This window comes from Anomaloglossus baeobatrachus, chromosome 5 (assembly GCF_048569485.1).
Source record: "Anomaloglossus baeobatrachus isolate aAnoBae1 chromosome 5, aAnoBae1.hap1, whole genome shotgun sequence".
Lineage (NCBI taxonomy): Eukaryota > Metazoa > Chordata > Amphibia > Anura > Aromobatidae > Anomaloglossus > Anomaloglossus baeobatrachus.
In genome coordinates, this window is record NC_134357.1 from 272,168,545 (window position 1) to 272,184,668 (window position 16,124).

Here is a 16,124-nt window from a genome sequence, read left to right on the forward strand (position 1 = left end):
AGAAGCTGAAAATTATTGCATCAATAAGGTAAGAAAGGAGGGCACTCACTGCTTGCAGGCAGGAAAACTTGTATTTATTTGGTACAAGGAGTAGGCATTAAAAGGACGGAGGGGAGAGAGACTGACCACACACGGACGACAGCTGTTTCGCACCGGCAACCGGCGCTTTGACAAGTCCCTAGTTCCTATGTCAGTTCCTCACTCTTTTAGGCCCCCTTCACACGTACGTGTCTCTGGTACGTGCTAGGTCTGTGCCCGTATGTACCGGAGACACGGGCACACGTATACCAATTAAAATCAATGGGTATATGTGCACGCACGTGTTCTGCCAGTGGCCCGTTACTCTGTGTGGAGCAGACGTGTGCTCCACACGGATGCATGTCCGTGTTTCTCCGGCAGCACGGGCCCGCACACGTACCACACGGATGTAGTGTGGATGCGGGTGCACGTGACACGCGCTGGAGAAACACACGTGGCATTGTAAAAAAAAAAAAAACACAAACTCTACTCCACAAGCCCTGCAGTCTCTGCCACGGCTGTCACCTGCATCCGACACCCAGTGAATTTGAACAACACATCTTCTTCACTGGGTGCCGGAAGCAGCGTCAGCGGGGCTTGGCCTGTGCCGGACGTTGTCAGTCAGCACCACAGACAGCTCCAGAAGAATCAGGTAAGGCACGGCTTCCTGTTCTCCATGTGTTATTACGTATAACACACGGTGAACAGGAATGTGCCACAAACACGGCACACGGGGAGAAAACCACCCCTTTAACACGTACGTGAAAAAACGGATCGTTTTTTTCACAGACGTGTGAAGGGGGCCTTAAGGGAGTGGACTAAGGAATGACGTCAATGTATTAAAATCAAGTTAGTTACATACTAAACATAATCAAAAAAATACAACAAAATAATGCAAGACAGATAGAAAAAAAATATATATTAGTACATAGCAGAAAAATTACTTGACTTGTCTAAAATCATCTATGATGATCCTAACCAAGTCTCCTTAGCTGAGCCCAAACTGTGTCTCCTCCAGCAGAGGGATTGATCAGCAAAGACTTAGGCGGGCTTTACACGCTGCGACATCGCTAGCGATTGCTAGCGATGTCGAGCGCGATAGCACCCGCCCCCGTTGCACATGCAATATGTGGTGCTTGCTGCCGTAGCGAACATTATGGCTATAGCAGCTTCAGACGCACCTACCTGCTCTGCGGCGTCACTGTGACCGACGAACTGCCTCCTTTCTAAGGGGGTGGTTTGTTCATTGTCACAGCGACGTCACAGCAGCGTCACTGAACCGCCGCCCAATAGAAAAGGAGGGGCAGAGATGAGCAGGACGTAACATGCCGCCCACCTACTTCCTTTCCCGGTGGACGCAGGTAAGGAGATGTTCGCCGCTCCTGCGGTGTCACACACAGCGATGTGTGCTGCTGCAGGAACGACAAACAACATCGTACCTGCAGCAGCACCGATATTATGGAAATGAATGACGTGTCAATGAACAACAATTTTTCACGTTTTTGTGCTCGTTGATCGTCGCTCATTTGTGTTACACGCTGCGATGTCGCTACCGGTGCCGGATGTGCGTCACTAACGACGTGACCCCGATGATATGTCGGCAGTGATGTCGCAGCGTGTAAAGTACCCCTTATTGTTCAGAATCACACAGATGGGCCACCGAGACCAAGTGGAAGGACCTGGCTCTTAGAAGCCAATTTTGTCAGGGACTATTAGAAAGGTTGAAGGATGCTTTGGTGATTTATAAGACCCCTGAGTCCTTGGAGGCTGCCATGTCCTTAGCCATACGTGTGGATAGACGCCTCAGAGATACTAATGATTAGACTACTTTCCCCAAAGACCCTATCTCGGGGCAGCACTACATTGCAGCAATTTGAAGGTGAACCATCACTCATGGGTTGAAGAAAGTCCATGCAGCTAGGGAGAGACACCACTTTACATGCTTCCACTGATATCTGTAAAAAAAGGGGTTTGTTTTTTTTAAATGTTATTTTATTGGAGTCTTTCCCTCACTTCCTAAGCAAAAAGGAACATCTGTTACTCGGCTAAACCTTGGTGGTGTCGGGGTGGACAATCGGAGTGTGTTTGTTTTCAACATGTATGGTCCATGCAACACACAGGATGTGGGCTGGCATTTTCATTTAAAAAAAATCGAGATGCATGAGTGAAAAGCGCTCCCAGAATCCTGGCACTACAGACAAAAGACAATCTAGAGACCCTACTTGGAGCCACCACATTTCAAAAAATTACGGTCAAGCAACAGGAAAAGTGGCAACAATTGACACAGACTACAATTAGTCCAAGAAAGCAACATGGATGCTTGGAAGCAGCCCTGTAACAAGGCCTCAACCAACATTTCTTTTTTTAAATCAGATCTTTTTTTATTAAATCATTAGGGATCAATACAGAGAGTATTTCACTTTTCATATAACTGATAACAATAAACAAATAAACAGATAAACACATGTGAGTTATAAATCAGGTTCTTTCTCTGCATATATGTAAATATAATAGAGTTCTCAAATCATAATTATATTATATAGCTTGAGCCTACAAACCTCGTGGCTCTACAAATAAACAAAACTTAAATTATGCAATAATGCCTCAGACTAACAGAAACACCTCCTCCATCAGCCGTGTCGCTGCACATCATATTGCTATACTCTCCCGCCCCTCCCTCTCCGTGCAGTCATCCATGAAACCGTTCCAGTCCTCTCTCACCTCTTCATTCAAAGTCCACTTCGCCACAGAAAAGACTAGATTTAATTACCTTCCTCACACATGCCATCACTGCAGGCACAACAGTAACCGGTCCAGCATTGCATCCCGAACCAGTGCACTAGAGGGTAGGCCCGGCAACTCCATCCATGACCGCCAAATGCTGTAAAACTTTTTCAATGTTTTTCTTTTTAAATAAACTCCCCTTTCCAATCTTATGACGTTATTTAATTTGTTTTTGAGCTCTGGTAATGTTGGTGGTAGAGGGTCTAACCAGTGATATGCAAGTAGCTTTCTTGCTTGGTACAAGATACGGGCTATTCCCAGAGCTGTTGTAGAATCCAGATCCACTTCTCCTTCCCACAGACTCAACCGGCCCAGGCGGGGCGACGGTTGTATTGTAATATGATATATTTGATCTATAAGTCCCAGGGTTTGGTTCCAGAAATCACCAATGTGTCCACACTCCCACATAACATGCATCAAATGGGCATCATCCTGTCCACACCTAACACACTGTGTGTTTGGTCTGAGTCCCATCTTAAATAGTAGACTGGGAGTTTTATATACCCTGTGGATGAGATATATTTGAGACAGCTTTTGGCACTCCGATACCGCCAGTTTAGGAACTTGTTCCAATATATCAGACCACTGGCCTTCCGTCAGGGGACCGACGTCTCGTTCCCATTTGCTTTTAACAATCAATGGATGTGTTTCCAGATGGGCAGGTAGTAATTTTTTATATAGTTCCGAAATAAGACCCTTAGAGGACTCAGATGTAAGCAGCCTATGTAATGTTTGATTATGTGTCACTGTTACCGGGTTTGTCCTCCCCTGTCTTTCCAGTGCGTGTCTCAGCTGCAAATACTGATAAAAGAAGACATGCGGAAGGTGAAACTCCGTTCTCAGTTGTTCAAAGCTTTTAAGAGTATTATTTTGTAGTACTTGTAACACTAAATGGATCCCTTTATCCTCCCATCCTCTGAACCCTACTAATTTTTTAATTTCTGGCAAGTCGGGGTTCTGCCACAGTGGCCAGAGCTCTGTAGGTCCGCTTATCCCCAAAAGAGACTTACCCCTGTCCCACACCCGGAATATCATAGCCATTGTGGGATATCGTGCCCCATTTATCTGTCTTTGTCCCACATCCAACCGGCAACCTGGGTACTTCCATACTGATCCCTCTCTCACTATATCACCACTGGTATCATACCCTCCTTCTTTGCCCCAACCCCTCAGATGTTGCATCTGGGAGGCTATATAGTATATATATGGGTTTGGTACCGCCAGTCCTCCCTCCTCCTTTCCCCGCTGTAGCACTTCCAGTCGAATCCTAGCTTGCTTTTTCTTCCAAATAAGTTCCCGGAATATTGTATTAATTTTTACAAAAAATTCCCTACATATCCACACTGGAGAATTATGTATAAGGTATAGTAATTGTGGCATCATTACCATTTTAATTAAATTGGATCTGCCGATATTTGATAGCGGCAAACGGCACCAGGTATGCACTTTTGCTCTGAATCGCTGTAACAGGGGTTCCAGATTTAGGGCCTGGAAATCCTTCGGGATTGGGCTGACAATTATTCCCAGATATTTAAACTCCCGGACCACAGGAACTGGAATCTGTAAGTCCGAAAAGTCCCCAGGAAGGGGGTCCAACGGCATTAAAGCCGACTTGGACCAGTTGATTCGTAGACCAGACCTCTGTCCAAATTCCCGAATGATATTCATTTCCGGCAAAATCAAGGAACGTACCCTGTCTAAATATAAGAGTAGATCGTCTGCGTATAATGATATCTTTTGTTCCACGGCTCCACACCGAAATCCCTCTACCTCCCTGGATTTCCGTATTGCCACTGCCAACGGCTCCACTGCAGTCGCGAATAGCAAGGGTGAAAGCGGGCACCCCTGTCTAGTACCTCTTCCAAGAGGAAAAGACTCGGAGACCCTGCCATTAACCCTAACCTTCGCCACCGGTGAGTCATATAGCAGTTTTACCCAATTTATGAATCTATGTCCAAAGCCCATTTTCCGAAGTACAGCCCACATATATTCCCATTCAAGGCTATCGAACGCCTTAGCGGCGTCTAAAGACAAAATTGCCCTTTCCCCCGGTACCTCAGAACTATGTTGAATTCCCAAATATAATTTACTGAGATTCATAGATGTGGCTCTGCATGGAATGAATCCTGTCTGATCATTCTGCACTATAGATGAGATGACTCGGGACATCCTATTGGCGAGCACCTTGGCCAGCAATTTAATGTCTGTTTGTAGGAGAGAGATTGGGCGATACGAATCCGGGATCTCTGGATCTTTTCCGGGTTTTAATATTAAGACTATTAAGGCTTTCCTCATAGAGGGCGGGAGGACCCTCTGCCTTTCAGATTCTTCAAATACCTTAAGTAGTTTGGGTAGCAGTAAGGGTGCATACGTTTTATAAAACTCTCCAGGCAGGCCATCCGTTCCCGGAGCTTTTTCATTTTGTGTCTGGCCAAGCGCTTCCTCCAGTTCTTCCAATGAGATGTCCCGGTCCAGCAATTCCCTGTTTACATCACTCAGTGAAGGAAGAGAGAGAGCATCCAAATACTGCTCAATCTCAGTCTCCGTGAGGTCACAGTCTGATGTGTATAGCCGCATATAATACCTCTTTATTGCTCTTATTATATCCTCGCTTGCTGTTACAAAGTCACCTGATTCCGTCTTTAACCTATTTATATAGGAAGATCCTTCCTGTGCTCTAATGACTGTGGCCAGTAGGTGCTCCACGCCCTCCCCCGCAATAAAATAATTTTGTTTAAGGAAATAGCGTTTATTTTCTGCCACCGACATGAGATTTTCTTTGAGTGACATCTGTGCCTTCTCTAGAGTGTTTTTAGTTTCTACTGTCGGGTTGAGCACCACCGCAGCCTCCGCATCAGATACCTTCTGAATCAGACTCTGGGTGTAACCTTTGGTTTGATTTTTGCGTATGCATATTTCTCTAATATATATGCCCCTTACCACAGCTTTCATAGAGTCCCAAACTATGTGTGGCGGTGCAGAGCACTCATTAAGATGAAAGTATTCCAGAATGTTATCATATAAAGATCCCCCAATAAGCTGGATCCAGAAGGGATTAAGTTTCCAGATAGGCCTGGGCAGAGTGACGGGGTTTCCCCATGCAAGCGTAACATGTAATGGTGAGTGATCAGATACACTTCTAGGTAGGTAGGCCACCTTTTGTGTATATGAGGCCATAAGTGCGTTTCCAATAGCCAGGTCTATCCGTGACATGGTGTGGTGGGAGCTAGAGTAACAGGAGAATTGTTTGGTTGTGGGGTGTTGGGCACGCCAAAGATCTACAAAACCCAGCTCTGTTAGCATTCTAGCAAATGAAGTCGGGGCGGCGTTCTCCGATATGTTTCCCGAGTGTAATTTATCTAGATAGGGATGTAAGTAATTATTAAAATCCCCTATCAAAAGCGTCGGCGCAGATGGAAGGGAATCTAAAATAGACAATATCCTTTTTACCGGTTCGACTGAATATGGTGGAGGGATATATATCGCAACCAGAATAAATTGTATACCATACAGCGTGCAAAGCAAACATACAAATCTGCCCCCCGGGTCAATCACTGATTTTGTACATGAGAACGGGATGGATTTGTGCACCAACACACTCACACCCCGTGCATGGGTCGAGTATGTGGAATGATATTCATGTGCGATCCATCCCTTCCTCAGCCAATGAACATTATCCCTGACCATGTGGGTCTCGGAGAGACATAAAATAGCCCTCAACCAACATTTCTACCTTCACCAGGGACAGCAAGATGCCAAACAAGCGTAGGCCTCTAGTTCCCAGATTGTAGTCTTAATATATAAAAACCTTGCAGGCGGACAGCAGGACAGTGGCATCACTTACCATTTCCCATTTCCTCATAGTGTGTTTGCACAGCAGGGAGGTATGGCCTATGCAACACACAGGATGTGGCCTCGGTGTCTCACATGGGTCAAGCTATGGTCACTTCTGTAACAGCTGATGGGCTCTCACTCACACCTATTGTATCGGCTAAACAAGTGGAGGTTATGGGGTCAGAGACCTGTTTGAGAATAGTTTTGATGGTGATGCAGGAGGAGGAAAAAGTAGCAGACATGGTTGATTTGGCAGCCGGTGGTTGGGTAGGTCTGGTAGTACGGATTTTAGCGCAGTAAGATACCCACAGTAAGGCATTTTGCTTGCACATGTGCCGATTCCCGCCTGTAGTACTCAAATTATTTGAATTTTTGCCTCTACTGACTCATTGTTTACAACATTGCAAAAAAAGAAAAGGAAGGAGGGATCACCACAAAATATTTAAAAAAATAACCAATTTTATTGACAGAAAAAAACCCACCAAGAAAACATGTTAAAAACATTTAAAAACACACAATAAGCATACAATCAAAGATGGGGTTTGCATGAAATAAGGCAAAACCCTAAGGATCTCCCCCTCCACTAGAAAATACTTCACAAGGGAAATGCACAATAAGCCAAGAAATAGAGATAGCAACTCAACACATAGTATATAGCAGATAAAAATGCATATGTCAAACCAATACAAACATATTGCACCTAATAAACATGTATAAGGTCAATAAATACCATCTCTGTCCAGATTTAGATAGAAAAAACAGCATCAGGAGCAAATCCCATGGGTAAGGTGGAAACAATCATGGTCTTTCTTTTTTCCACCTCCACCTTGGTTGTTTCCACCTCCACCTTGGTTGTTTCCACCTTACCCAGTTTGTTTCCACCTTAAATTCTTTACTCACTGAGATGTCACCGCCTTTGGACTAACGGACTCTGCTGTCATGGGCTCTAGCTGATCCCGGATAGTTTGGAGGTTAGAACCGGTGGTTTTCTCTGTGAGTCCTTCCTTCCTGCGCTGTGTTGTGTGAGTCCCTGTGGCTTGAAGCTGCGCTGGGACCAGAGTGCTTGGATTGGCTCCATTCCTGGAGTATGGCAGGCAGAGCGAGTCCGTTACTGACCTTTTGTCACGACTCCTGGCTCTGTATTCTGCTCTGGGCGAGAAGACTTGAAATCCTCTACCCGATGGATTCTGCTGGCGGGGCGTGCAGTGCCCACCAGCCTAGGGCTCCGCACCCTGTTCTGTGCGCTCTGTCCTGAGGGAGCTATGGCGCAGCTCTCCCCTCAGCGACCGTGTTCTCCCCACGTCTCACTTGTTCCCTGTTGCTGACTGTCCCTCACTGCATGTGTACCGCCCCGGTGTTGGTCGGGACGCTCGGATCCGGGATCATGGCTCGAGTGGGGTTCCAGAGCCAGCTTGGCGGACACTTGAATCTTTTTAAAGGGGAATATTTACAGGGGAGAGGTTTGTGATGCCACCTGTGGATTGCGGTAATGGGAGTACCGCCTCTGCTGTTAGGAGTACCGGGGCAGATGGAGTTAGCAGCCTGATGTTAGTCCCTCCACAGGTAGGGAAGGCCCCAAACTCTGGGGGAAGTTAGGAGGATAGTAGTGGATAGTTGGGAGGACAGGGTGCAGGGAACAGGGTACTCACTGTGGTAGTCATGGTGCTGGATGAGGATTATAACGTGGACGCACACACTGGGGTAAACCAAAGTCTCTGTGTACCGCTGCCACTGCGGAGAGCCTTTCCAGGTGTCCGCTCCCACCGGTGTCACTTGGTAATCCGGACCCCGGCTCTATGCACAATTGTAGTTCTCTGTTGTGGCCCCTTGGCTTGAAGCTGTTAGGACCCCGCTACCTATGTGTACTGTAGCTGTGCTCTTGATGGCTGGCACTTGGGATTTCAGTGGGTTGTTTTGTCTGGAGAACCCTATCCCCCGCGTTGTGCTGATGCCTTAAAATCTCTGAGCTCTTAGGGAAGTTTGTGAAGATACTCTCCCTCCCAGGTTAATAATCGGGACGTTGAATTGGTTCCTGACCTAGGGTCCTGTACCCCGTCGTGCTCGGTACCGGTCTGTTTATTGGGCTTGCTGGTGCCGACAGTTCTCCAAGACTATGTCCGTCGCACTCTTTTCCAATGTCACTGCTACCAGTCCCCGACTCCTGTGGTCCCGGACCACCGCCTGCGACCCAGCCAAGGTCTCGCTTCCCGGGAGCTACTACTACCAGCTCCTCACTCTTTGAGGGCTCTCACTGCTCTGCTCTCCACTTCCTCCCTCCCACCAGTCTGCCTGACCCCTAGGTGGGTGGCCCTGCTCCAACTTGACCATCCCACTGGTGTGTCTGACAGGTCTGATGTGAGGTGTGGTTGGGATTTGACTGCTGGCTGTGAGCTCCAGAGAATAAATGAGCCGCAATGAGCGATGACTGCAGGCAGATGCCTTCACACAAACTGGGGTCGCGTCTGACTGCAACCAATCACAAAGGACAGGCCGGTCGGTGGGCGGGGAAAGCCGTGCATATGAAATGAGCGACCTAGGGAGGTAACAGGAGCAGTGTACAGCAGCGTGGGAGCAGCGTACAGCCGGGCCAGAGCCTGGGTAAGTATGAAGCACTCACTTTATTCTTATTTTCACTTTGTTTTATTTTCTCGAGTGCCGAATCTGGATCAAACACCCGGAATCCTGAGTCCGGGTCCGTCCCATGGGCAACTTTGGAACTGCACGGATCCGGTCTTTTAAGGTCCAGGTCCGCCCAGCCCTAGTATCTACGTAATCATACTGACTGGGAGAATCATACTACCAGGACAGTTTTATGGTAAATAAACTCTGTAACTGAAAACCCAAAACAATTGAAGACTTTCACTTCTTTTGCTACTTCGCCACAGTTGGAATTTTTCCCGCTTACCATTACATCCTATGATAAAATGTATGGTGTCATTTAGAAGTACAACTCATCCCACAAAAACAAGCCTTCACATGGCTATATCAACGGAAAAATAAAAAAGTTATGTCTCTTAGTATAAGAGGAGGAAACACAAAAATGCAAAAACAAAAAAAATGCCAGATCCTTAAGAAGTTAAAGCAAGTGTTTCAGTGAAACATTGTAAGTTATTACTCACCAATTGTGATATAATTTAGAGTTTCTTTGTAATTCATGGACACGGGAAGCTCTTCTTCCTCATCCTTTAACTCTACCTTGACATAAACCTGCGACAGTATCAGCAAAAGTATGCGTACGATTTTCAATGATCTTTCCATAAATATATATTTAAATGGATGTTCTCAAGTTGAAAGGTTATCCCATATCCACGGGATCAGGGATAAATTCCTGATTGCAGGGTGTCCGACCGCCTTGGCCCCCTTTAATCCAGAAAACGAGAACTGAATGGAGTAGATGTCTATCATCTAGCACAACCTCTTCATTTATTCTAAGGCTATATGTGCACATTTCAGTTTTAACTGCACCAAAACTGCCACCTTGTCCCAGAGAGCCTGGAAATGAAAAAAACAAACAAAAAAAACGCTTGTAATGATGGTGCATTTTTTAAAAGGAGAAACAAAGTATGATAGGATAGGATAACTGATAGATAGCTGGAATAGACAGCTAGAAAGAACATATAGAATAGAAATAAAGAACATATAAAAGAAATAGAAAGAAATAACAGAATAGCTTGGCCAGCTGTTTTTTATTTAATTTTTTTTTTTGGGGGGGGGCAGTAAAAAAAATTAAGTGGGGTCACCCCCATTGTTTTATATCCAGCACAGGAACAGCAGCAACTGCAGGCTGTAACCCTCAGCTGTGTGCTGTGCCTTGGCTGGTTATGAAAAATAGAGGAGATCCCATGCTTTTTTTTAATTATTTGATTTTTTTTTTTTTTTTAAATTACGTGGGGTCCCCCCCAATTTTTTAAAACCAGCCAAGGTACAGCAGACAACTGGGGGCTGATATTATTAGGATGGGAAGGGCCATGGTTATTTGGCCCTTTCCAGCTTAACAATAGCAGCCCACACCCACCCCAGAAGTGGCGCATCCATTAGACCCGGCTCTTCCCATTGCCCTGGTGTGGTGGCAATTATGGTAAGTAAATAACATCCCACAGCTGCTACTAAGCCGTCGATTAGTGATGGCAGGCGTCTATTAGACACCCTCCATCAGTAATCTGTAAGTGAAAGTAAATAAACACAAACACCCGAAAAATCCTTTATTTGAAATAAAAGACAAAAAAACACCCTCTTTCACCACTTTATTAACCCCCCATAAACCCGTCCAGGTCCGACATAATCCACACGAGGTCCCACGAGGCTTCCAGCACTGCTACATCTGACGCTCACAGCGCACGCCATAAAACATGACTGCCTGCTGTGAGCTCCACGCAGCAACTGAAGTGAGCCACGCGAAAAGCGATGCTGTCACTCAACTTAGCCGCAACCACAGCTGAAATTCTCCACCTGTGACAGCAAATCACCCAAGTCACTAAAGTGAGCAGCGCAATCGGCAGTAACGTCACTCGGGTGATTTGCGGTCACAGCTGGAGTCCTCCACCTGGGACTGCAAATCAGGCTGCGACTGAAGTGAGGCGCAGATGAGGACTCACCTGAGTGACATCACCGCTGATTGCGCAGCTCACTTCAGTCGTTCAGTTGCGGCCTGAACGTCACAGCGGGCAGTCATGTTCTATAGCGCTCGCTGTGAACGTCAGATGTAGCAGTGCTGGAAGCATCGTGAAACCTTGTGAGGATTACGTTGGACCTGGAGGAGTGTATGGGGGGGTTAATAAAGTGGTGAAAGAGGATGCTTTTTTGTCTTTTATTTCAAATAAAGGATTTTTTGGGTGTTTATGTTTATTTACTTTCACTTACAGATTAGTGATGAGGGGGTATCTCATAGACGCCTGCCATGACTAATCTAGGACTTAGTGGCAGCTATGGGCTGCCATTAACTCCTTATTACCCCGATTGCCACCGCACCAGGGCAATTGGGAAGAGCTGGGTAAAGTGACGGGACTGTCGCATCTAATGGATGCGGCAATTCAGGGCAGCTGCTGGCTGATATTCTTAGGCTAGTCTTAGAATGCCAGCTCCCAGCTGGGGGATTTATCTTGGCTGGGTATCAAAATTGGGGAACCACGCGCCGTTTTTTTTAAATTATTTATTTTATTGTACAATATAGACTCACCCACCGGCGTCTGTGATTGGTTGCAGTCAGACAGCTGTCACTCAGCATGGGGGCGCGTCTGACTGCAGCCAATCACAGACGCCGCGGTGGGCGGGGGAAGCAGTGAATTTGTATGCGCCTAATGAGCAGCCCCGAATGAAGAATGAGAGGCCGCGGGAGCAGTGTTGACAGATGTGCCGGTGATCGGTGAGTATGAAGCGTTTTGAGAGAGAGCCACAGACAGAGACAGAGAGAGAATGAAATTATCCTGTAACAATGTGGGTGACCTGCGTTTTTTGTGACATCTCCTTTCCCCCAGGGTTCAGAGCCTTGGAACTCGGGATTGAGACTAAAGGGGGCCACGGTGATTGAACCACAAGCGATCGGAAAGTTATGCTCTATGCTGTTGCTAGGGGATAACTTCTAAACTTGAGAACACCCCTTTAAGTATCTTAGTATCGATAGTCTCATCAGGAATTATTCCAAAAGGGATCTTAAATGTCAGTAAGATGGGTCACATTTACCTAATGATCATGTATGATATTGTGATTTTCCACTTGACAATGCAGAAGACTGGGACATCTCTCTGGCGAACTACTGTTACTGGATCCATCTGCAGGAAACAAAGACATTTATTGGGTATATTGGGGCACATGTATCCATTTTTAAGGAGTAAATACATGGGTTGATCGGAACAAGACCCATTTTATCAAGCCTCTAAGTAACTTTTTCTAGCACATGTAAAGGGCGCTTTACACGCTGCGATACCGTGACCGATATCGCTAGCGTGGGTACTCTCCCCCATCGGTTGTGCGATATGGGCAAATCGCTGCCCGTGGCGCACAACATCGCCCAGACCCGTCATACTACTTACCTGCCCTGCGACGTCGCTGTGACCGGCGAACCGCCTCCTTTCTAAGGGGGCAGTTTGTTCAGCGTCACAACTGCGTCACTGACCCGCCGCCCAATAGAAGCGGAGGGGCGGAGATGAGCGGGATGAACATCCCGCCCACCTCCTTCCTTCTGCATTGCAGGCGGGAGGCAGGTAAGGAGAGGTTCCTCGTTCCTGCGGTGTCACAAGGAGCGATGTGTGCTGCCGCAGGAACGAGGAACAACCTCGTTACTGCTGCAGCAACGATATACGAGAATGGACCCCCATGTCACCGATGAGCGATTTTGCACGTTTTTGCAACGATGCAAAATCGCTCAAAGGTGTCACACGCAACGGCATCGCTAAAGCGACTGGATGTGCGTCATAAATTCCCCAACGAGATCGCTTGAGCGATGTCGCAGCGTGTAAAGCGGCCTTAAGTTGAGTAATGTGAGAGTCAAGTACTTAAAATTTCCAACACTTCTATCTACAAATGTATCAGAAACATGAAGTTTGACCTTGCTTTTCAATTCCCTGTACATAGATTTATCAATAGGGCATATGCATGATGGAAGACACTTGTGCACCACTGGTAGTGTGCATTAATAATTATAATTAACCTAATGCGACCAAGCGCCATCAATTTATGGTGCTTGGTAGTGAAATTTAACCCTGCGTCATTGTAAATTTTACAAAAAGAGAAATAGTTGAGGGCACTACCAAGTAAATCAGGGCCAACCAGGTACATTCTTAAAAATTACAGAAATAATGAAAAAGTATGCACATGCATGAGGATCATCATATAACAAAAAGTCTTTATTGCAAGTAGCAAAGGGAAACACAGATGTAAAGCCATTTAAAAAGCTAATAACCATGTATGCAATACTAAGGTGTGACTATAATAAGACCAACACCTATCCAGATATATAACATCAATGGAAAAAAGCTTACCAACCCACAAGCAGAAAGCTGACAAAGATACTAATTAAATTAAATTCAGGTGTCCATGAAAGTAACACTAGCTGAAGACAAGAGTACAATAGTCTATTGTGGGAAGCTAGGTAATAAATCAGGTAGCCTTTGAATCAGGCAAAAAATAGAATAAGGAAGAAACCTCACGTGTATCCCCACCAATCTGTGGCTTTCTCAGGAGTACGAAATCATTAAAGGCCATCTGTCAGCAGGTTTTTGCTATGTAATCTGAAAGCAGGATAAGGTTGGGACAGAGACTCTAATTACAGGGATGTGAAATTTAGTTGGGCTGCGTTTTGCGGTTTCAATATAGTCAGTATTTTTATCAGCAGGAGATTATCACTACAGTACAAGCTGCCTTTGTGCCTCCTCTTCCAACCACAGCCCCAGCACAGATTATCAGCTTTAAGTCAATATTCACAAAAGCTGGCAATCAGTGACGTGGATGGGGTTATACATAACCCAGCATTCTGAGCTCTCCTAGACCTACAGCAGAGAAAACTGTGATTTTGTCACAACTCCGGCACCAAGTAAAATAAGTGACACAATGCTGGAATCAGTCAAGCACTCTGCCCCTACATTATGCTGCTGTCAGATTACATAGCAATAACCTGCTGACAGATTCCCTTAAAGACCCTTTCAGGCCTGGTCACTTAAGGATTAGTTTCTAACATTGTTTATATGTTATGATTAGATGATGGACTGATTACAATTAGTGATGGGCGAACAGTAATTATATATGTTCGGATTAGTCGTAACGAATCCCAAAGTACTATTCCGGTATTCGTCGCAAATAACAAACCTAATGCAAGTCATAGGCGAACCCAAGCATTTTTCTTCTCGTCACGACTACTAGAATAGTACTCAGTAATCAGTAAGTATTATCGGAACACAAATAGTTACTATTCGCCCATCTCAATTAGTGATGATTACTCACCTGAGCTGATTTTTACAGGAATCTCCTGCTCCTTATATTGTTGATCCCTCACAACACACATCTCTTCCTCCCCATCTACTTCAACTTTTGTATCAATCAAACCGTCTCCCTGTTACAACAAGCAACTCACATTATACATGCAGTTCACAAACAAATTGCAGAAGTCTAGCAGAAATGTTTCACAAACTATTATCCATATAACAAGTGAAAATAGCTACCAATGGAATTTCTGTCTGGTAATTATTGAAAGCCTGTGCCCATTTACTGCTAAGACTCTGTTCACTCCTGTGTTTTGAGTTCTCTTTCGCTGTTCAAATTTAAAAACTGAAAAATAAAAGTGGAAATGGATCCTGTGATGATGAGAACCCGGGTGAATTAAAACACCAAACCACTAGGTGTCGCCAGGCACATTAGTGGAGTGGATCTGTCGAATTTGTACACTAGGTGTCGCTAGACACACCTAGTGAGGGGCAGTCAAACAAGCCAGGGGTCAAAAGCCAGGAGAAAACGCAAATGACAAAAGGAACGAGCAGAGCCGGAGTCAGGGAACGACCCGGGGGTCGGTAAACGGAGAGGTCAAATAAGTACAAGGGAACGAGCAGAGCCGGAGACGAGCCAGGGTCCTTAAACAGACAGGTCACGTAAGTACAAGTGAGCGAGCAGAGCCAAGGTCAGGGAATCAAGTCAGTAGGTAAGGAGATGGAAAGGAAACAGCAGAAAAAAGTAGCGGGACAAGATCAAGTCAGACACTTACGGGAACCAGAGACATGCACTGCAAAACAGGAACTATCACTGGCGGCATTCCGGGTGAAACAGCTCCCAGATAAAGCGGAGCAATAACCCGGAGTGAGGCTCCAAAGAACAGACCCCTCCCACACCACACAGGACGCGACCAGGAACTGGGGAAAAATATGAGGCCCAGCATAGGCTCTGTTAGAGAGCAGAGCACCGCTAAGCAGAATCATGACAGATCCATTACAGAATGGATGCTATCTGAAGTAGAAGACCACCATTGACTATAATGGAATCCATGTTGTTCGGAGTCCACTCAGATTTGTCTCTACATCACTCTGTGCTGAACTCCTAGGGAAACAATATACCTCATTATTTATAGTGGCCACCATTAAAATGTATTGTGTCATCCTTTATTGAATACAGTGTTGTCTTGTATTATTACATTTCCGCTATTATTTTAATATACAGTGACTGATGCCTGCATGTTTCGTTAATATTTATTCAAAGCATCTGAATTGTGGTGTCTATTCATTTTGGGATTAATAAATAGAGTCTTATGTACTATTTGTGCGTAAAATGCCATAGGGTGTGCAGTTCATAAATGAGCAACACATAAGGGAAACATTTTGGCTGGCACACTACATGCACAATTTTTTTTGTCCCCTTTAGCATGTCCTACATATCTTTCTCAAACGTTACCCAGTATAGTTATATGCAAAATCCCCTTCACAGCACACCTTCATACATGACATGTTGGTTTGTAAAGGAAATAAAAACTATTGAAGCAAATGCTTTTATATGCACACCTAAGCAGCGTG

At 45.5% G+C, this 16,124-nt stretch overlaps 1 protein-coding gene across 1 annotated transcript in view; it reads right to left on the bottom strand.

Moving 5' to 3' along the window:
• The window catches only part of LOC142312739 (uncharacterized), an 88,947-nt gene that overhangs the window by 71,410 nt on the left and 1,413 nt on the right, over positions 1 to 16,124 (bottom strand). The window contains exons 3-5 of the mRNA XM_075351727.1: positions 14,572 to 14,680; positions 12,316 to 12,404; positions 9,756 to 10,128 (exon numbers count right to left, since the gene is read on the bottom strand). Of these exons, the coding sequence (XP_075207842.1) occupies positions 9,756 to 9,894 (139 nt within the window). The 5' untranslated portion in view covers positions 9,895 to 10,128; positions 12,316 to 12,404; positions 14,572 to 14,680. The remainder of the gene's footprint in view (positions 1 to 9,755; positions 10,129 to 12,315; positions 12,405 to 14,571; positions 14,681 to 16,124) is intronic.